General features: G+C 37.7%; 1 protein-coding gene and 1 long non-coding RNA gene across 3 annotated transcripts in view; one reads left to right on the top strand and one right to left on the bottom strand.

Annotated features, from left to right (window-relative positions):
• The window catches only part of LOC139625049 (uncharacterized), a 60,092-nt gene that overhangs the window by 14,699 nt on the left and 21,565 nt on the right, over positions 1–23,828 (top strand). The window lies entirely within an intron of this gene.
• Positions 1–23,828, bottom strand: part of LOC139625048 (cadherin-12-like) — a 93,180-nt gene that overhangs the window by 60,043 nt on the left and 9,309 nt on the right. The window contains exon 2 of one of the 2 annotated variants that reach the window (XM_071484632.1): positions 1,625–2,064. In XM_071484632.1, the coding sequence (XP_071340733.1) occupies positions 1,625–1,870 (246 nt within the window). In that variant the 5' untranslated portion in view covers positions 1,871–2,064. Of the gene's footprint in view, positions 1–1,624; positions 11,031–23,828 lie in introns of those variants that run through there. The other variant, XM_071484633.1, reaches the window with a different exon arrangement.

Genomic DNA, 23,828 nt, shown 5'->3' with positions numbered 1-23,828 from the left:
GAAGCAGTGCAGCAGCCAAGGATTAAGTGACTTAGGAGTGCAGGAGACAGCAGCCTCCCTCCCATCCTCCCCCTACTTTTAGCCTCTGAGACTTCCACAAACAGTATGGCTTGTCAGGCCTGATTGCCGTGGCACTGGGGCAGATAAGTCAGTCTTACTATTATCCTGTGTAAGCAAGGAGTGCCAAATTACAACTTTAGCCTTAAACCCCCACAGAGTTTACTTACGGATGTCTTAAGCCACAGCAGAGAATAAAAAAATCCTATACTTAAAACATAGATGGCCAAGATTTGAGGGGGGACAAAAAGAAGTGTGTCTGTTGGGATGTGTATATCTCAGGCTATTGGGTCTCTCTGCTGTCTTTTTATTGCTGTCAGCATCTTCCTTGGCTCATAACCATGATGTTCTGACAGTTTTACAAGGACTGTAGTTTAAATTTATTTCCACCACACCGTGGATTCTCTCACTACTTCACTGTCATGTATCTGGCTACTTTAACACAGATGTGTAGGCACAGCTCCATTAGCATGTATAGATTTTTTTTTTCCCCCATGCCTGAAAGCATTTCTGTCTTAAAACACAAACAGGGACAGTTTTACAAAACCATTATTAGATTAAGATGATGAGGCTCAACTCTAGAGGAAAAATGAAAATGGGTATCCAGCGGCAATTGCTATCAGTTTTGGTAAATGTACAGTTGCAAGAGAGTAAATTAACTTGTTGGAATTACCTCCATTTATCTATAAATTTATCCTAAAATAGGGTCAGATCTTCATCCAAGTTACAATTATGAAAAAACATATTTTATTTTAACAAATAACACACAAATCCTTGTATTGCTCTTGACCATATTAAAAACATTCAGAGTGTGGGCTGGAAAAAGTATGTGAAGACCTCTGCTAATGACAAAAGCTAATTGGAGTGAGGACTTATCAAACCTGGAATCCAGTCAGTGAAACCAGATTGGAGGTGTGGGTTAGATGTACTCTGACTTATTAAAAAAAACATTTTGAGTTTGCTCTTCACAAGAAACATCTGTTGATGTGAACTCTGCCTCACAAACAAACAAAAAAAAAGGATCTCAGAAGACTTATGAATAGAATAACTGCTAATTTGCATAAAGCTGGTAAGTGTTACAGGGTCATCTCAGTGGGGCTAGATGCTCATTGCTCCACAGTTTGACAAACTGTCTGTTAATGGACATGATTTAGTTCTGTGGCTATTCTCTCTTTGAAGTGGGCATGCAGCTAAGATGACTCCAAAAGCACAATGCAGAATGCTCAATAATGTAACAAAGAACCTCAGAGTAACAGCTAAAGGCTTAAAGGAATAATTGAACTGCATACCAACATGAGGAAACCCAAACCCAAAAGATGGTCCCAGTGTTTATATATACATTTCTGTGTCAGTCATAAATAAATATATTGTGTTACTTTATTATATTATGTTAATGTTGCCCTGCTGAAACCAGAGTAGTTTTAAAGCTACACTCTCTCCTATGTTGTCTCCCTCACGATCTATTGCTCCCTCCATTTACCACCAATTCAATTTCTTCCAAGCTCCTTACTATGTGATTTATGACTTCTTGCACACCATAAATAACTGGAAAAATAAGACTCTTTACCTTGCCCACGTACTGCGGGTCTGACCCCATGTACTCCTCCAGTACAAAGAACTGGTTCCACACCCAGCCCCTTTTGACCCGCTGAAATCCAGCTGCCCCATTCCTCATAGGGCCCACCAAGCTCCTGGCGTGCTCCCTCCCTGTCCTGCTCCGTCCCAGTGGCGGTGAAGGTGGACGTAAAGAAGAGACTGAGCCTGCGTCGACAACAATCCACAGGAACAGCAGCAGGCAGTTCCTTGTTAGCATTGGCAATCTGTGAGGTTCAGGTCCCCAAGTTAAAGTCCAGTGATGAGAGCTGAGCCACACTGAAACAACTTCTGAAGGTCGTTATGGGGAATGGGTGAGGTGGGGAGGGGGGGCTGTACCGGGTGTTGCAAACCCACAAAGCAGTTTTCCTGGGTCTGGCACGATCACACTCAGAGATTTATGGAGCTCATCACCTGAGGGAAACAGAACAAATACTCAGTTTAAAAGGTTTGCTTTAGGTTTGCATTATCTAATCCTGCAATAGCTCATTACCTATATTCATGATGCAGTGGTATTATTCTAATTAGAGACAATCTCACAGCACACGTACTCAACATGTACAGTAGGTAGGAGATGTTAAAACTTTGCTGCTCATAAATGCCAATGAGTTTGTGCTAATTTATAATCCATAACCTTTATCCCACCTGCTTTAGTTTTTAATTGCTAAGTGATGGCCGATAGTATAATTCTCAAACATAAAAATAAGTTTGGGAATTATTTGCCTCTGCACTACTCGTTTCTCTTGGATGTACGGTCTAATTAGCTAGATTACTGGCCCTTTTAAGTGAAAATCATGACTTTATTTTGGCTGTCAGTTACATGCCACCACACACTGTGCGGCATACCTGTCAGTGTTACTGCAGCTCCTTGATTACCCGTAAAGGGTGGAAGTCATGTATTATTTAATGACACTTTAATGAGGGGGTGCTGATGAGCTTTAATGATTTGCTTCAAAACCCCTGTCTTAGTATTTTAGTTAAACCTTTTAATCTTTAAACCTTTAAAGCTGTTAAAAGTGGAGGTAAACGCCTTTCAAAAAGAAAAAAAAAAATTGACCAGAATGTGCTGTTATGTCAGTTGCAGCAACCATTTGAAGATATAGCATGATGCATTGGCAGTTCATTTATCAAAATGACACGTGTGCTGTATGAGATGTCAGTGCAAAGAACCATGCACACAATGATTTCTTTAAGATGCTTTGCTTTCTCCCAGACATCGCTCCGGTGAGGAGCACAACAGATTTGACAAGCACGGCCACAGGAGATTGTTCCGCTTGCTGCAGAATGTCATTTGACAGACTGCTTTCTGGGAAAGAGGGAACCCGTACAGAAGATTACTCATATGTAATCCAGCTCACAGATGTGCAATTGAATATTTAATTAGTTCTTTCTTCCAATATATTTTTTTATGTCTTCACATATTTCACAGGAAGTACCAATGAGTTGTTAGCATGGGTAGAATGCAGCATGTCACAGCATTGACCAGCGTAAAGCACAAGCGTAGTTTGAAAAAAAAAAAAAAAAAGAAGCAAATTCAGGTTTTTCAACACACATTTCAGACAATTTTGAAACAACTAAATCTCTTTATACAGTATTTTCCCTTTATATAACAGTACAACAGGATTCCAGAAATCCATCTACCTCAATTAGGTTACTCTGCACCTTGTGACCAACCAAAAATCTGAAAGAGATAGACATAAAATATTGGGTTTACAGTTAATTTACCTGTATTTGTTTATGTCAGCCCAGTTATGTTTGGACATGTAACACATTGTTATCATTAAGAGGACTAAAACGTGACATTGTAATTTAACGATCGTTCATTATACAGTTGATGCATCGAAGAAAAAGGAAAAATGACAGAACCAACCTAATTTGTTAAGCCTCATTCATTACTGAGCAAGCAGCTATTGTATTGTTGCTGTTCACACCTTGTTTGCAATCCTGGCTATCATCTCAACACTCAAGCATTCAGCTCTGGCTTTGTTATGAGACACCTAATTGCGCTGAAAACTAGAGAAGCGAACCACGAATGGTTGGAATGAAGAATGAAGCTAATGGTTTCCACACCTGTTTTATTGTTCCTCTCTCCTTCTTAATGCACTTATAAGCTGTACAGTAATGGAAGACAGCGTGCCTCTAATTTCATAACCGGAGCCCTCATTGACATCATTGTCTTTGATTAATTATACAGACTTGGAACATCAGCTTTAGATCGAGACGACTTCAACAAGGTTATGCCGTGCACCCAGATCCATTTATTCTCTGTCACCACAGTATCTTAAAAGTCAAAACTGATCTGCAAAGTTCTCTGTGCAAAATTGGCAGGAACTATCTGGACATGGGTCAGACATGCCTCTCCCGCAGGTCACTCCTCATTTAGCATTGACATAATGGGAAATGACTGTTCCCATAATTCCTGCAAAATCACGCCTCTGCCACTGTACGGCCCTGGGAGGGCCTGATGCATATTTTATGAGATAAGTTCATTAGCATGTGTCGGGCTTCGGTTGTGAGCCTTGACCCGTGTGTCTACTTCAGATAACACGACACAGTGGGCTGACAGCGTTCTCACACACCACCTTCAAAAATCAAAGAACATATGGCTAGCCGATCTGCTGGTGCAGATTACCACCCACAAGAGACTCCCACAGAAAGTTATTAGTCGTCAAGGCTGCCATAAACATGACAAACAAATAAGTAGGCATTGACTTCAAGAATGGAGGGGAGTAATGAGTCATCTGGATCAAGTTTTTGTTTTGCATATACTTTCACATCCTGCTACATGTGTGGGCAGAGAGATTTTCTTTTTTTTTTCCTTCTCAAACAACTGCAGTGTTTTACACTATGGACTGACATGTCATTCAGAGACATAAAGAAGCCATAGTTACCAACCCTAACCCTGCTTACTCATTATTATGACAAAATGTTAACAATTGGTTGTGGTTTTAATTAAATATCTTAATATGCTCATTGGAAGGATGCCTTAAATATATATAGTTATCACTCTTCTGTGTCTGTTCATTTGACTGTTTTTGATTGTTTTTCATGCTAGACAAAGATGCAAAAAACATCTAATGATCATACGACCAAAGTGTGTACAGTCCACAGAGGCAGCAGGTGAAGTTAAGTGTATAGATATGAGATAATGGATGTAAAGCGAGGCTGTGTTCAGAAGTCCTGGACACGGATAGTTGTGGTAAGAGGAGTATTGCGATGAAGTGACCCACCTTCTCTGCAGTGGTGAGACATATACTTTATAAATTGAATTATGTCAATTATGTGTCATGTAGAATTTCTATCAATTTTTGTTTCTTGTATTTCCTGTCATACAAACCCAGCTATAGCTTTACAGTTCATTATCTACTTTCTACAAAAGTGGTCATCCATTAGTTCCACAGACAAATTCAAAAGAGAAATAACATTAAAACAAATTGAGGATAGTAACCTGTCAGAAAGTGAATAGCAAACAGAAAGGTGATTAGTATCTTCAGCTAACTTTAGTGCTGAATCAATACCCATGAATGTGTTGCATGGCTTTTTTTAAACTCTTGTTCAGGCATTATAATCATGTTATGAACCACAACCATTTATTTGAAGAAAACACAGCAACATTTTAGTTATTTTGTTTATGAAATTAGAAACTTATGCAAAATGTCTTTTATGTATTTTTTTTAAAACAAATTTACAGGTTTCTTCTGAAATGTAATGATTCCAGAAGAATTGAAAGTAATCTAGAAGCAGCTGTTGTGTTGTAAATCTTGAATGTGTCTGCATTCACTTGCCTGATTATGGCTGTCATAAACATTAAATGTGCAAGTCCAACATTCAGAAGTTCCCTGAAATTAAAAGAAAGGAAAACAACAGACTGGCAAAAACAGTTAAGGTCTCTCTATTATTGTCAACATCTGATTGCAATAGTAGTGAAGGCGCTTGTCATAGTAACAGATGTGTTGATGCTCAGCACTGTCACCTCGGTGATAGAAACAGTGACCTCAACTGAACTGCAGCCCTGACTGATAAGAAAATATGTGCACTAAGGCTGAGGAGATGAAGGAAAAAACGTTTGTCAGGGAAATCACTGTGAAGACATTGTTTTTCTATGGCTATATTATCATTGAAACCCTTCATGGGAAGAGTGGGAGGAGAGAAGTGTAGGTGGAAACAATGTAATGAAAATGGGAGTAACAACACAGCTGGCCAGTCAAGCTAAATTATCAAAGAACACCTCATGCGTAGGTTATAGCACAACCAAAGTAATGAATAGTGAATGAAATGGCTCTGTTAGTTACTGAGACACATTTACTCGTTTACGATGCAGTTTGGCTTCAGCCATTGTGTTGGCTTGGCATATAAACAGGGTGCTTAATCCATGTCTAGGTGTGAAACAATGACGTTGCACCACAGTGGATATGTTGCTGTGTTGGGAAAAGAAGGATACTGCACTTAAAGCGGATTTTATTTTCGTTACGATATTCATTGGATGACTGCTTGCATGAAAAGCCTGTGCACAAAACTTGCTTTCCCGAACAATGGAAACATTAATATGATACGATGACTCATCTTCCCCACTTTTTCTTACATCCCACGCACATTACATTTGGGGAGAGCCAAAGGATGCCTTCAACTCACATTAAATCTCTGCAGTTGTAAAACTTGGTTGTGGATACAAAATGCTGTGGGCACTCATACCAGGAATATGATGAATTTTTACTTGGCCAAAGTCACCTCTCAGCATGTCACTGATGCTGTCCCATCTACAGTATAATAATAAAATTCCCACCCATTGTGGTTCCCACTCAGACCTTGAAGACACGGGTATTGTAAATATTTGGGTTAAAGTCAGAATCCATTAGTGAGAAGCACTTGTAGGACAGCACTGTAGGAAGACTTAAAGTTGATTTGTTTTTGTTATATATTGGTAGATGTTCTTATTTTGCTCACCCCCTCTGTGTGCATCCTAGTTTACCCCTTACTGGGTTTTGATCACCAGTGCGGCACTTTAAATTAGATGACTTTGCTTAAAATTTGGTTTATCCATAAATAAACTTGTTGATTTAAAAGCAGGAATACCACTATTGAATGTCAGTAAGTTTTTTTTGAACCATAGATTTGTTCTGAAGAACACCTCTATCTTTGAGTTCATTAGAACACTAAGACCGTAAGCCAAAACACATTCTTTTAATAGTGACAAATGGCAACTTCTCTCATTGCCAAGGCTATTTCTGTGATAAATGTGCCTTGATGCTTACTTTACTAAAGTGCTATGTCAGCAGAACCAAGAAGTCATCACTGGAAAGAGACTTTGCAGAGGGTTCTAGTCTTGTTGGGGAAGCTGCTTTGGGAGTATAGTTTTTACAGCCTGTCAATGATCTAAAAAATAGAAAATGTTAGACTGCAGAAATGTTAGCCTCAAGAAACCAATTTTTGTTAAAAAAGTTACACAAAGTAGTTTAGTCATCAGAGGTATGTAATGTATTTATTTAAAATATATTGCACAAAAATGTAATCACAACTGAATCACAGTAGTATTGTGAAATAATGTTTCATCTTAAGAATCTGTATTGGGGTGGATCTGGGCATATTTTAAAGGATCAGTATGGGATAACATAAAGCTGGTCAAAGTCTTTTTATTTTTCTTTACTGTACTCTACTTTGTCTTGTCCACTTCAGCCTGCTGATGTTGCACTGTTACCATAGCTGAGCTCTGTGGTGCAGCATTTCACTTGCATGCCAGTGAAAGAGTATGTGAATAAAGTAAAAAGGTAAAGTGACATCACATGGATTCACTAAGATATATATGAAATGTCTGTCATCATTTTTACATTCCAGTAATATTTCTTATACAACCATTAAATGTAAATAATAAAAACAACAAATCCCTTTCCCCTCAAGTTTCCTTTAACTAATACTCCAGTGCTCAGCTATCTTTTATCATGTCTTTTCATTTCATATCGTGACATCTGAAGTTTTGACAGATACAAATATTCAGAGTCAGGAGACACGCCTGATCTTATTCTGGAGCAGAGAAAGACAAGCAGCTACTGAGATGAAAGATGAAAAGAAGCAGCACTGTTGCCCCAAGGTAGCTGTGGAGCACCATTGATGCACAGGCAACTGCTGTCATCTAGGCAGACAGTAACTTTTGACCCTGTGACTTGTGCTGCTTGAACAGTTCTTTATTAAAGACAATCTGAGTAATCAGATGTTCACTGTCTGTATCAAAATCTGGTCAGCAGACCTGCAGGAGTGTCAGTCTTCCTTGTCTACACTGTGTTGCTGAGTGACCAATACATAATTATTGTAGTTATGTATGCAAGTTAGAAGCAAATGGATAAAATAAAAAATGTGTAAGTGAAGCACAGTATAGGCAGCTGCTTTGATTTCAATGAAGCATACAAGTTCTGTTACATTTGTGTGTGATGGACGACTGAATAATGAGACTGAAATGAGTCAGGTGTAGACCACTTGTTATAGAGACTTTGCTAAAGCAGTTGATTGACATTTCTTTTAAGAAAGTAACTTGTGACCTTCTGCTACAGTCACAAATCAGTCTACTACCTGAGTTCTTTCTTCTTTCTTTAAAAGAAAGTTCATTCTTTTAAAATGTATTCCTGCAGCGTACAAAAAGCCTTTTTTGAGATGCTGTTGCAGATTACCATTACCCACTAGATAATATATTGACAAGATTTGGTATCATCAGTTCAATTTTGTCAAATTTGAAGCTCTCATGTCATAGAGTACATACACTGCCTGAGATGGTATATCACCTTGATATAGTAATGATCTAGTGATGATGAAAAATAAATTAGCTGAGTGTCCTACTGAATGAAGGTTGCCTCTCTGTTAGAAAATGAACTTTTCCCCCCAAAGATACGGAAGGCTTAGCTGTAGAGACAAAACTGGCCTGAGGCAATAAAGAAGCACCACACTGACTCAGCTCTCCCCAGTGTGAATATGTCTGTATCCCCTGCCAACAAAGTCTGTGATGCAACAGATATGGCTCCGCTGAAAGGTTATGATTAAAAAGAAAATACATGTGAAACTTCAGATGGATGCCTAGGATCTGAATGATGGATCTTTCTCCCTTGACTCTTAGGTGCTAGGGATAATCTGTGACATATTGCACACATACAAAAAAGTATCCCGAAAGGTGGAACGGCTCAAAACCGATGCCTGGTTCCTGTTGTTTGAGTCAGAGCTGCCGCTGTTCTCTGATCTGAACTGAATGACTGTACATTAAAATAAAAGGTGTCAACGTGGAGACCTGTCAGCACACAGCTTGACTACGAACCCACAAGCTAAATTGACAGTGGGGGAATCTTGTTTTACCTGCTACTACGGGGTGTGCAGTGCAAACTCAGATAGTGCCTCGACCCCTGCTGCTTAGTTCAGTTTGAACTAAGATAAAACAGACTATAGGGCTGAATTTTAGACACTGTTGTGTTGTTACAGTGTGTGTCATTAAATTTTGCTCAAGGCCATGTCAACTCTTTACAGAGCTTGTCGACGGGAAGTCAGATTTCAGCAAGACAAACATTGGGCAAGTGCTCAAAAACCCTGTCTCCTTTAGGTAGAAAAGAAAAATAAAACATGTAATCAAATGTTGGTCCTCTAAGAATTATGAATTATTACATAATTGTTATGTTGTAGGACACTGGATATAAACAGTTCTCTTATATGCTTGAAATCCCCTTTGCCAAACTAATTGCTATTACAATATAAAATGGCTACAACATGGGGAAAACCCCAAAGTCATCCAAAACATTCTCGTATAAACATATTTTCACGCAAGAGATGGATTTACAGCAGTGTAAATGTACCTCAGCTTCTTTTTCCAGGAAAAAAACACCATCTTGTTGTCTAACAATAATGTAATAATTTACCTTACTGCTACAAGTGTTGCAGACATGCACTGGTGTCTCACCATGATTCTCATTGGAAACATTTTACAATACAGTCAGTTTAACCAGAAGTCTCCTGACACCATCATAACAGTTAATTAATGGTCAGGAGATACTGCATTTGACTGGGGATCCAAAAAAAAAAAAAAAAAACAAACTTTAAAATGTCTTTTTTTTAGAAATCCATAATGCACTTTAAATCAAGAATCCCTAAAATTACTGAATTTAATGCATCTGTTATCGCCATACTTTGTGAGGTAGAGGAGAGGCCTCTTAAGTATAGTACATTAAATTCAGTCATGAGTTAAACCCCTTAAGGAAGGGATAAATTGAGGAGCAAAAGTAACATTTAGAGGATACCTTTGGTCTGTTAACCATGGTTGTTAGATCTGTTTCATTTCTTACTCTACATATGCTGTAGGCATTTCACCTAAATCATTGTTATATGCTGAGAGCAGGTGACCAATTTAACAACATAAACACTCTCCTAATAACCCGGTAAAGTTGTTTTCAGTCGTTCAACAACTACATTATGTCAAGCGTCAAAAGTTTAACTTGTGTCTGGATGGTGGCTCTATAGTTTCACGTCTGATCAACTGTAATTTCATACTATAGTAAAATGAAGGCAGGAAATGAAGCTACAAACCAAGCGTATCCTTTGGAAAGTTGTAATGTATACACAACTTATGAATATATGCATATATAAACATGCAAAATCATTGAAATGGTTCCTGGAAGCAGAACAGTAATTGTTGACCAGATAATGCTGCTATGCAGCAGAGAATATGGCTTTGTTTAACCACACAAACTTAATTATATGCACCAGGCAAATTATTTAGACAGCAAGCACACAGTAAACTGCACAGAAATTTACCTTGTCTATTAATTTCTACTGTGGTGACAAGTGATACATATAGAAGAGCAATCAGCTGTTCGGCTGTTGTTGCTCAGTTCTGGCTGTGTTTTAGTATTTTGAGCTGATCCTGTACTGTGTTGTTTCGATCAGATAATTTTATTTTATTACTTTCTGTTTTAATAGGTGTTCATCAAGTATAGTAAATTGAGGATTATAAAGTATTTTGCCTTTGTGACCTTCAGCAGTCATGCACACAGCTGAAACTTTATGAGAAAACAATTGATGTACTGCAAGTTGGCCTCTTTAATCACAGATGAACAGCTTCTGTCTTCTTCTAATTACCCTGATGTAATAAGTGCATTTGTTTGCTGTGACAGACATATATCCCAAACTATTATGACTGTCATTATCCGGCTGCAGCAGTTTTCAGCCATCGCGTTTCCCATTTTCGTTTAATTAGACATTGCTAAATGTTAACAGATAAAGCTTGGACGAACAAGTCAGTCTGCGTTCAGATTTACACCCAGGCTGAGCAGATGGCAATAAATTAGATATGAGAGAGAGAGAGAGAGAGAGAGAGAGAGAGAGAGAGAGAGAGAGAGAGAGAGAGAGAGAGAGAGAGAGAGAGAGAGAGAGAGAGAGAGAGAGAGAGAGAGAGAGAGAGAGAGAGAGAGAGAGAGAGAGAGAGAGAGAGAGAGAGAGAGAGAGAGAGAGAGAGAGAGAGAGAGAGAGAGAGAGAGAGAGAGAGAGAGAGAGAGAGAGAGAGAGAGAGAGAGAGAGAGAGAGAGAGAGAGAGAGAGAGAGAGAGAGAGAGAGAGAGAGAGAGAGAGAGAGAGAGAGAGAGAGAGAGAGAGAGAGAGAGAATGGGTAGTGGCCTAAACTATTCTTGAATGCGTGTTTAATGGTAGGGAAAAAGAGAACCTGCCATGTTCACTTCTGTGGCATTTTGAAGGTGCCAGTCCCTATTCTAAGCAACAAGTGTGGAGCTGGTATTATAAGCATTCACCCTTTTCCCATCTGAGGTGGATTTATTTTATTTTGGTTTTTTTTTTCTCGTTTGCTTCTCCAGTTATACATCTAAAAGCAAAGCTATTACGCATGACAGCTTGAATGTTGCATCGTATGTTCAACATTTAAGATCAAAAGGTTTTCACCCAGTAACAGCCTTCACATCAACCACAGCCCCTGTTGTACCTATCATGTTGATGCTCCACTGATCATTTTAAGTACTCACAAATATATGAATCTTAGGCTCAAGATTGTTATTCACTGAAGCCTTAAATGGGGCTAACATTGTCACGTCTGCAGTCAACTGAATAATAATGGCATCTGACAGTTCAGGGTTTGGCATTCATGAGAGTTCTGTTGTGCAACAAGTTTATCTTTGTCACTCAGTACAGAAATTACCTGTGAAAATTGTGTCACTACCAGTTGACAATGCAAGCGGTATGAAGTAACAGCTAGCTTGTTGTCATGCTGTGCTGCAATATAAAGTTCTCTCTTAGCTTGAAAAGTAAGTATAGAATAAGTTAATGCTGAATAAATTATCATCAGCTTGTGTTCAATTGTTTTTCATTCCTTTTGTTTACATTTTCCCCTCCACAGAAATGACTACAGTTGATGGGGGGATTCTGACTCGATGAACGCCTTATTATTTGATTATTTTAGACAGCTCTAAAAAGTGTGTATGTCTGGAGGCTTGGTGATGCTTAATTAAGTGGCTCTGATGCTGTGGAGCCGTCACTTCTGCGATTGGAGGATGGGGGAGAACTGAAAACAAATTAAGCCCGTTTGGTATGCACTATTGACAACAATGTGGTGCTCATGAATATGAAAATCAACACTTGATGTGGCGTGTGGCAAATGCCTCTCATGACAGGAATACAGTAGATTTACATCTCTTATGTCTCAGTTATATGGGACAGATATGGTCTTCTTTTTTTCTTGTATGGCATTTATATGCGAGAATGATGGTGCAGAAATAAAGATTCATATTTTTCAAAATCACAACCTGGAATTACAGTTTGAAGAATCACACATTAAAAAAGTAAGCTATTACTTTGTAACAGCAAACATCAAATGAGGCCATCATCAAACAATGGTGGTGGCAAGCTGTTTGGTTGACATAATAAACCCCCTAGCAGTAACTGTACAGTACAGTATGTACAGTAACATTCATAATCATAACATTTGTTTCTTTCTGCATAATGTTTTTCACATGTTAATAACCGTGGCTAAGCTGTTATTGTTTAATGATGATGGATTGATTATGACTATTCCATTACACATCTTTTCATATGGATTCGCCCTGAGCGTTTAACTTAACCATTTTACTCCAAATACAACCACATTAGTCTCTTTTTCAGAACAAGATTCATCACCATGGTTTTTCTATTACACAGTAATCTAAATGCAAATTTTAACTGTCCCGTTTTCCACCAGGATGATGCTTCTGGCACAGTATGTGCACGAGAATTGAGATATGTTTTTTCCTCTCCTACCTCTGTTACATCGAAATTTGATCTCGAATGAGAAGACTGCTTATCATGTTGAAATAGTGTAAAAGAAAAGATATCACTAATTGAACAAAAATAAAGCATTTCTGTTTAAGCCTAACACTGTCTGCATTTACAAAACTAGACAGTCAGCTGTGTAAAACTGGGATAACTTAAGAGTGTAATATTATTCTAAAATAAATTATCACCTTGCAGGGAGGAATCAGAAAGTTGAGTTATAGGCTCTGGTACTCTTCGATGATCCAGATCTTAATTTAGAATCTAATCAAATTGCAGTTTCACCATCAAGTCCTTTTCAAATGAAATGTGTAAATGCACTTCTCAGGGGGATATGCTGCATTTAGCATGTGGACTTAAATGGAAGCGTTGCACAGTTTTTGTCACTGAAGGTATCAGCATAGTTACTTGCTCAGGGAGTAGGAAAATACACACTGTCTACACACAGTGTGATGCCACAGCTATCTTGGATGCACTGATATGGATTGGTGGCAGTGAAAGGCTTCATCATTCCTGCCTTCCGTCTTGCCCCTGCCATCAATTTTCCCTGCATGGATATAGTCCTGAGTGACACCTGGTGAGTTGCTTTCTCCTATCTCCGCTCTTCCTTGGGACTGTAAATACATCAGTAGCGCAGGAGCTGAACGTGTCCGTCCTCATGTAACTTTAAACCCACGTGTTGGTGGTCTGATACCAATAATCTTCCCCTGCACGTTGCTGCTTTGGCATTGCCGCTCAATTGTACTCTTATCAATATGGTCAAGGACGCTTGCTGTGGCCTTTTTTTTTTTTTTTTTTTTTTAATTTTTTTTTATCACCTCTTGTTCATTAGAGAGTGAAGGCTGTGGAATATCTGTATCCAACTAATCATTTCTTCACTGTCTCTTAAAGCTGGGCAACATTTATCCCAAATGAAACATATCTGTTAGTTAATAAAGATTGTAGACTGTTACTGCACTGCAGACTAATCATTACATATCTCTACATCTACAGAAAAAAAAAATAGGTGTTGAGAATTGCACCTTGATGCACACAAAGTGAAATCAGAATGCCTGCAGGAAAACTGCTTAGTTACAATTGTATAAGGAAAGAGGAATCCTTCCTTGAGCCTATCTCTGACAAAAGAAAACTGGACCCTGATATGAAGGCAAAACCTGCAACAAAGAAATGATCAGATAAATACAAGTTTGACACTTTTTGAGTAAAGAAATCCCTAAGACATTTCAGCTTTCAGGCTTAGGATCTTTAAATGGGACAGAAAATGTTATCATCTTTACCATCTTTCTTGTTAACAAGGGGGTTTGCAGACAGGATTTTTAAAATGAGCCCGTGGGAGCCTATTTTACTCAAATATTATGCTCAATTCTGTATTCTTCCCTAAGAAACTAAGAGAAATGTTTTCAGATTTCTGTTTACCAGTTTTTTGTGAAGCCGCCAGGAATTGAATCTGTCCTGTGAAAGAATAACACTAGAAGTTACAAAGTATGTGACAGAAAAAAATGTTTTGTTCAGGATGCGAGTCTCGTGTCGTGAAAATCAAAATCTTTATTATCTCCTCAAAGGTATTTGAATAGGACAGTCCTCAAAACATGACTTGACATTTTCCTTTTAAAACAAAGGAGAGAGTCAAAGACCTGAGTAGTGCCAAACTCTACTCTAGTACTAACAGGGCTGCTAAAGATACCTGATAAGTGCTTGAGAGCAAGCAGGCTTTCTCAACTGAGGCTAATTATGCATTCTACAGTCTCTGCTGACAAACTGATAACTGTGTGTGTTGCTAGTATGTAAAAAGTGAATTTAATGTTTTGTTTAACATTTTGACATTTAGTTGCCACTCAGCAGCTTAGAATAAGAGCTGAGGTAGAGGGGACACTGATCAGAGATGTACAGTAACAAGAGCTTACATACTACTAGATGCAAGATGACCACTACCTACTGAAAGTACAAGTGAAATATTAGTTTTAAAAGTTAATTGTCTATATATATATATATATATATATATATATATATATACAAACATGTTGCACCAGCAATCTTATCTAAAAACATTAAATTTTTAGATAAGATTAACTACTGAAGGTCTGTTTACTTCTCTGCTGCTGTCCGTGGTACATCATGGATTGTAGCTTCACACCTTGTCATCACTGTTTTTGAGTGTCCACATAGACATAAAAAAAAAGTGCAGGAAAGCCCCTTTTCTTTGCTTTCATATGTACACAGTATGATTATTAAATACACTGAATGATTTGAACATCTTTTAACTGCTGTCAAATGTCAGCTCTAGCTTATTCCTTGGTAATCAAGTACCAGTGGAAATAATTCTATACAATATGAACATTATTACATCATGGTAATATTGAAAGCAACTTGTGGAAAAACCAAATTAGAAGAATAACTAATAAAATGTTATCTTGTGAAAGTACTTCTCAACTTTTCACAAAGTAAATGCATTAAATTAGTTTTTGTCAGCATGTGACAATATTCCAATAATCTATATTAGTATACCCATGTTTAGCTTTCCTTTTAGAAAGAGAAATGGGTTTATCCAAACATTTTAATCATTTGTGCTGATAATTATGTTTGAAAGCATGTAGTCCAATAAGCATTTAGAATAAATGATGAGGAATTTTAACTCAGAATGGTCTGCTTAATTATTTAATGCCTCGAATGGATTCAGTAGTCTACATCAAATGGATGAACATCAAACAGAGGATAAAGAGATGACAATTATTCCGCTGCAGAATTTCCCATCCACTCTAAATGAAATATCTGAATCTCTGAAAACCCTTTTGCTGACTCACAGGTACTCCATCTGATGAAAAAAATGTAATGTTTTCCCTCATTCTCTCATCTCCTATCACTTTTCTTTGCATGTCAATATTTGAACAACAGCATGTTTCTGTAAGCACAGACAATAATTCAAAAATAGTTGCATGTTAAACAGTGCAATGTTTATGCAATGTTTTCCAATATGAATACATTGTTATGAATGTTGCAGCTGCAAGGAGTAATGGAATTGATGTGCTGACCAAAACAACACAGGTTTCAGTCTGTCCATATTTTTGATAGTCAAGATAATCCAACTCCACAGGTATGGCCATTGTTGGACTACATCTGTTGCGACAAATGATGACAAAGATGCAGAGTAACTACAGGGAGTCCACTACACTCCTGGCACAGGGAGAAGCACATTAACATGTTAATTTATTATACAGAGCTGTTAATCAGTGTGTTCCTAGGTTCATTGTTTTTCATAATTACTCTGTGTGACAGAAGACAAACATATTGAGTGTTGCATGGATCAAATGCGTGACATTTTATTGCAGGGACACCGACACATCCTGTGACCTACAGCAAATTGAAAAGAGGCATGACCCTGACCTATAACCCCATTCATCACTGTCATTAAAGATGATGCGTATACCAGCTCACATGTCACTCAGGTTGTTCAGGATATTTTGTTGTCTAACACTTCTATTGTTGATTAATCACTGAGAGTGTACTGCTCAACCCGAGGTGTTCCCCCAGGTTTTTGTTTTGGACTAAACCTGCCAAAAATCTGTGTTTGTGTAGATACCAATTAACCTTATAGGACACAAAAAGATTTTTCATGATATAAATGGCTCAGTTGGGAGTGAAAATAAAGGAGAACATTAAAATTATTGCCAAAACTGTTGACCAGGTAATCTTGCCGACTTACTTCCTTACTCCACTTTATGTAGAGCAGTTGTGCATTCGTGCACCTGCATAATACAGTGAGCAGTTGTAACAGACATTTGTATATTTTCACTTTCAGTGTCTCTTCCAAATGAGGGTTTTTTGATAATTGTGTTAGACCTATCTGATTGTGAGTGCTCCTCTTGCTTGGCCCGTCGTGACCCTAATTAATACAAAGTAAGAATATAGACCCATACCACATTAAAAAAATCGTTTAAAGCAGTGGGGACACATAACACATCTTTAGTGTCAGGGTCCAGGGAGAGCTCTGGATACATTGGACATTAATGATTAGTTAATAAAACTATACATCACAGGCCAATTTAATTAAATATATAGTGTGCAGGTTTTTATATAGCTGCAGCCAGGGTGAGATATCCAATCTGAATCTGTGGTAGATGACATGCCTGGCTGCTAAACTGAGAAACTATTATAACTCAGAAATATACAGCTTGGCTGGTCTTGCTCTAATTATGTGATTGAGAATTAGATACATGTTCTACTCTAACTTTTGATAGATTTTAGATTATGTATGGAGGTTGCACTGCAGATAGTTAAACAAATGCCTCTGGAGTCTGAAAATCGATTCCTCTCAGCTATAAGTGTCAGAATGCCAGCACGCCAAATTTGTGTCTTGGAGGAATCATATGAAATCATGAAGACCTGTGTGTTGTGGTGGTCTTGTTATTCACCGAGTGCTTTGTACCAATTTTCACGTATTGTTTTAGCCAACATACCTTCTAAAAGTGTGCCCCCTCTCATTTGGCATCTGAGTCCAGTGAAAAACTATGCAGGTGTGTGATCACAAGATCAAAAATACGGATTGCTTGAGTCTTTTCAGATGACTGTAATAGTGAAAGTATCAAGAATGTTCAGGTGAACATTAATATAACATTATTACTGAACAGGCTTGCACAAGGGACTGAGGTCATTGCACATTTAAATGTTAGCATCATATACTGTCGACCAAATCTCTGAGCTTTAATGCTAGGATTCAGAGTACAGTTTGCTTTTTTATTTTTATTATATCATATAGATCTTTGTTATAAGCACAGCACACTTCTCCTGTTATCCTGACTACCTGTGAACCAATCCAATCCTACTGTAGTTTTTGTGTCAGTGTTCGATGGAGTGCAGAGACCAATGGAACAATTTTAAAAATCCATGAGAAACGGTGCTTAAATGAAGTCTAATATAGAAGCAATAACAACTCTTAAATAGATTTTGAAAGCAAGGTTTACTCAAGAGTTTCTCCTTGTGTGTTTTATTTTCTAAAAAATAAATTGACACTGTACACTTATTCAGTACTTCATGTAGGGAAGGGAGAGCAGGGAGAGCAGGGAGAGGTATTTTGAAACTCTAGCTGGTGATATAGGAAATTCAAACCTATGGACTGTTGCAATCATGTCTAATTGAAGTGGTAATGCTCCTGTATAGTCAACAATGTGAAAGTCATATATGAATGGTGAAAGGTTTTGCATTGCACTACTTTCTCTTCATCCCTCTGTGTCACAGAAATTTAGAAAAGAAAATACAGAAAATACACCCAACATTTGTTTGCTAACTAAGTTAAGACAGCGTATCTGCAAGATAGCTAATGTATTTAAGGGCAGTTTACCTTAGGATGAAGAGGTCACTCTTGCCTCTGAGTTTTGATTTATGCATTGTCAGTAGTATTAGAACAGAGAGCTGAGATCTTATATATTATATTGTTTTAGCTGTCTGCTCCTGTTTATCAGCCCTACATTGCCTCCCATGTTTTGATTATTTTATTTTATTTTTTTTACTTCTTTTTGTTGTCTTATTTGGCTGTCACATTATCAGAAAGTCCACTGGAAGATTCTACCAAGTGGAGTGCATAATTTAGCAGAATCATCCATATTTCTTAAAACCATGATACTTTAAAATGTAGAACACATATTTATTGGTCCATCAATTAACTGCATCCTGTTAACTGATGTGTGTTATGTGTCATTAGGTTGCAGAATGCCTTTCAACAGACAGAACATATTTTTGAAAGGGAAAAACAAATGCAAAAAAATTGAAGTGGAACCCTGAACAGGAATATCATATCAGTAATATAACCAGGCTAATTTCTCCTTTATTGGACTTATGTCCTTGAAATGAAGCCTCTTGACGAAGCACTCTGGAGCTAATTTCATTAAACAGTAGATTTTGCCAAGTCAGTGAACCTAAAATGATGCAGTCGAACTCTCTGGTCTCCAGTCTCTGTCAAGGGGAGATGGGGTGGGAGTGAATCAACCTTAGACAGGTTACCATGCTGTGGTCTGCAGTCAACCTCAACTCCTCCTCAACTTGCTCTGTTTTAACCTTGCTCTAAATGCGTCCTTCATTTTCCCCTATATGTCCATTTTCTGCTCAGCTGTGCTGCAAAATAAAAGTAGAAAGAGAGAGACAAAAACAAATATTTTTTTTCACGGTGGTATGGGTTATTAGGCACACAGTCACATTAAGCTGAGCCTCATTATCACGGCAAAGAGAAACTCAAAAAGCATTAGGGTTGGAACTCACTGATGTATAGCTATGATCACCACATTGGTTATGCTAATGGGTGTCTGTGTTTTCCATGTGTGTATGTGCTATCCTAATGGCCATATGCATCTGTTTACGTATGTGTGCATGTCCGTGTCCCTTAGAGTTAGAAAGTGAATGCAGCTTTTCACAGTATGCCTGGTGTAAGAGGACTGACAAACATAGCAGTCAACATTTCCTTAAAGCTTTTCATACCCTTCGTCAGTGTTAGAAACTCAGCAGTCCAATCTCATCATCTCAAACTAATGGGCCATTATGCACATTGTGCACACTAGAAATTCAGTATAATAATTATCTAATTAATTAATGCAGATCAAAAGAGTGCAAGCAGAAGAGAATTGTGTTTAGGATTTTGCCTTAGGCAGCCCTCAGTGACCACAGTATGTGATATAAATGATATGCCTCATGGAATCTCATCTTCCCCTTTAGCAATTTGCACTGCAAGCTATTGATGTTTGCAGCTACGCACTCTGTACTGCTGGGCAATATTACTCTCAGTGCCAGCAAAAATGGTCCACTTTAACCTGTGATACCTTTTGTGCAAATAGAAGAGGAGTCACTTTGAGAGTCAGTGACTTTGAGGTGTATGTTCTATGGGATTATAGTTTTGAAACGGTTGTGATCTCATTTATTTGCCACCTCCACTGCCTGCTGTCATCTGGCTGTGATTACTGAAAACAATATGAGACACAAAGCTGACAGAGAACATTAGGAATGGCAAGGGTGATGTGCTTTCAATTAGAAAGGAAGTATTTTTTTATTTATATCCAGCACACTAGAGTCTTCTTGCTCAGTGTAACTGCATGGCCCATAAGTCTGATGCTTGTCTGACACTGAAAAGATGTTTTAGAAGTAAATAACAAGCTACAGCATTCATCTTTATTTATTGTCTGATAACCTGCTCCTTTGAGAGTTTTCTGTCTCCAAACAATTTGACTGTCACGGCTCTTCCCCTTCTTGAGAGTCCTTTCTTAGGCTGTCAAGCCCCCATCTCAAATCACAGATAATCTAATGGACCCTCAACTGAGCCTCACTATTAAAGTGGATTGGTCTGACCTCAAAGGCATTCAGAAAACTACTTAAGCACCAGTGTTTCTCAGTTCTTAATTAATGTGACATGAGCAGTATTCCCACAGAGTCTAATCAAAGCGTTCTTGAAGGTATGACAGTCTCTTCATTTCACTGAAGTGGACTGCTACTTTTCTCTGTACTCCCCATTTTAGTTTTCAGTGCAGACAAATGATATAACATATAACTTGCAGTTTTGAAAGACAGCTGCTATAATGTCTCTTCCATACAATGCAATCTACATAGCCAACATTAATGTGAGTTTATGTGAGTGCTGCTTATCATTAAAAATGAATTGGCAATGAGATCCCTTTTGTGGTGTTTGGGGAAATTAATTTGCGTTATTTATTGATTTAATATTTGGGAATTCTGAGGGCTACTTTGTCATAGAGGGTACAACTGTGTTTGAAATTAAGCATCGCAGTCCAACACTATCAGCCTCAAGCACCTCTGGTATAATCAGTCAGCCAGGTAATATTAAAAGGTGGGCTCTTTCAGGCTCTCAAGTGACATAACTGCCTCAATCAAACAGTTATCACGCAAGAGGCCAGAGGGAGAGAGAATAATGAGAAAGCAATATCCTAGATTAAGAATTAGTCTTTTCTGTAATGGCTCTGTCTCACTGGGTCAATGGTGTATAATGGTATAGCATACAAAATTGGGGTAAAGGAGATTTGTGGATGGTGCACTGTGGTTTCATGGCTCTCACTGATGGGAACAAAATGGAATCTATTTGTCCCCTGCACCAAGTGGGAAAGTAAAGAGTACAGAAGTTAATGCTTTGCCTGCTCATAAACACAAGTGCTTCCTTTGGTCTGATGGTCTGTCTGTGCCACTTTGGTTCCCTAGTGTTAAAAGCTCTATTTGCCATTGCCTGTGTGTGTGTGTGTGTGTGTGTGTGTGTGTGTGTGTGTGTGTGTGTGTGTGTGTGTTTGTTGCATTGTTAAGTTAAGAAGCAGTGACAGCCTCCTGTTAAAAAAGAACATTGCTGACATGTCTAACAATAGAAACTTCTGTATTTAACACTCAAAATATTCACTGCTGAATTTGAGATAGGAAAATATTTGGTAAAAATGCCGTTATTGCATTTTAGAAACAGAAATGGAAGCACCTCTCTCATGGCACTGGTTGAGTTTTAGAAAGGATTATACTGTATTTCAGATAGTATGCAATATCTTTGGGCTGTTGCAACAATACTGGCCCACAAAGTCCCATAGGGTGGGACTTTCTCACTCGCTCTCTCTCCATTTGTACTTTATTCTTCGCAAGCTGTATTGAAATATTGAATAGATGGAGTCTAATGCTGACAATGGCTATAAAAGGCTTATGAATAACTTCACATGCTGCATTTTTTTTCCTCCTCTACATTATTCACTTCCAGTTAGCAAGTAAACTTTGAAAAGCTATCACTATGTATTTAAAGTGGAGCAGGTTAATGTGCATTCCTTAAAAGGAGGAAAATCTTCCACAGAAAATCAAAGTTGTTTATCCATAATTCTGTGAACTGAAGTAAATATAAAAAAGTATTCTATAAGGTGTTTTTTTTCAAAGCTGTTCTTACTGTAGGCTGTATAATATGCTCAGGTAATCTGATACTGGAATGAAATGGCGGAAAAACCTTTTCACCTTTTGTTTTAAGTACCACTTTTTGCATTATTCTACCCTCATGTCCACATATGTTATATTGACTAACAGATAAATAATCTTTAATGCTAATACTTTTCTAGGATTTTAATCACATTTCCTTGGTTTCCTGTGTAATAGAACATAAATAAAAGCTGCAACATGTACAAGGTTAGTATTTTGGTACATTACACATTACTAGAAATAGCTTCCATAAAATACAGTGGAATAAATCAAGTATAACAGGCTATCTTGTCCCAGCAAGAGTCTGCTGTATAAGTGGAAAAAAAAAAGATTTTTAAACTGAGGGGAAAAAAAATTGATTAAGGGCTGATGAGCAACTACTGCGAGACATCATCTGTCTGATGTGACGACACCACACGCTTCGTTTTTTCCAGCAGCTTCAAGCCTCAAATCATGATTTCCCCAGAGCAAATGTTAATTACGTAATATGTGCTCATATGATAAGATAACAGATCAGCCTTGTGTTTCAGTTATTTGTCTTTTTTATTCTCTTCTGCACAGTGTATCATGTATGATTTGTATATCTAAATGTTATGCCGTCAGATGCATGTGGAGACATAATCATCAACACCCAAAAACATCTCCAGTATGTTTTAATTATATTTCTTCAAGGTGAAAGACAAATGGTTTTCTGTAGGAGTGAAGGAAACAGAGTAAATCATTATACTGAATGTAAAATGTCTGTTGGAACAGTGGTTTATATGTAAAATGACTTGTAGTCGTGCTGCCTTTTTCTTGAATTATTTTTTTTTAGTAAATCCAAGTGTACAGGATATATTTTTATCGAAACCATGATCACTAACCTTGAGTTGTTAGCTCGATGTCAAAATATCAGTACACTACTCTGGGCTCTAAATAGCTCTTTGTATGTACATTGAATGCATTAAAGATAGAGTGCATTAGCCATTAGAGTTCTGCGTAGTCATAATAAAACAGGAAGCATTGCTTTCTTCAGAGATGCTTTTGGTTAGAGGCCAAATTGTGGCCAAAGTTTGGTTCAGAGTGTTGTAAAAATAACTTTTTAAAAATATAATGTTGACAGTGTTGAGTCACTGTATAACATGCACACACACAATTTCAGATATTAATCAAATTTTTCCACTTATCACTGTTCTTTGGAATCAATCAAATGCAATACATCAATAATTGACACTGTACCACATTGCTTCTCAACTCCTTAATTTAAATTGACTTAAAAACCTGACCATTTTATAGTTAAAGTGTTTACCAAAACATAACTGGAGTGATTTAAGGCTCCGTATAAGAAAGATGATAAAAGATGATCTTAAAATCCAGGAGGTTTTATAGACAATCATTGATGGGGCTGGCTAAGGCCTTGCTTCCACAAGGGTGACTGGGCACATTGTTGTTTATGCTCTACACCATGAAGTCAAAGGACTCTTGCTCATCAGCAAAACTCAGCGGGGTAGGTCACAGCTGTCAAATACAAAGCCCCAAGCCTTTGGGGTTTTGTCTTAAATTTTGCTTTCCTCTGACTCATTGTTCTGGTCTGATGAAGAAAAGTAAAGCAAAGCCTGTGGAAGTTTAGTAAGAACAATGGGCACTCATTCATTTTAATATTACTAAGAACTAAAAAAAACAACCATACTGTCAGGTGACTGCAGATGGTTACTTGGGTCAATAACTGCAGCATCGTGTACTTTCTGCCAAACATAACTACACAGTATGAATAAAATCTAAATATTAGCAGCCATCTAACATATAAAAAAACTTTTTATTGGAAATTAGATGTCATTTTCCAATGTAGTGCTGGATTCAAGGTTTCATATTTTCTACTTTTCATGAATTAAACTTTTAACCCAAGCATCAAGGCTGAATGATACTCTATCACATAAAAGACAAGCTGAGTCTGTGGGAGCTCATGAAAGTGATGTACATTGTCTAACTTAATGTTTTTAA

The sequence above is a fragment of the Trachinotus anak genome, unplaced genomic scaffold (assembly GCF_046630095.1).
Source record: "Trachinotus anak isolate AG129_WGS33_773 ecotype Australia unplaced genomic scaffold, CSIRO_AGI_Tana_v1 ptg000009l, whole genome shotgun sequence".
NCBI classification, from domain to species: domain Eukaryota; kingdom Metazoa; phylum Chordata; class Actinopteri; order Carangiformes; family Carangidae; genus Trachinotus; species Trachinotus anak.
This window is presented reverse-complemented; position numbering and strand designations above follow the sequence as displayed.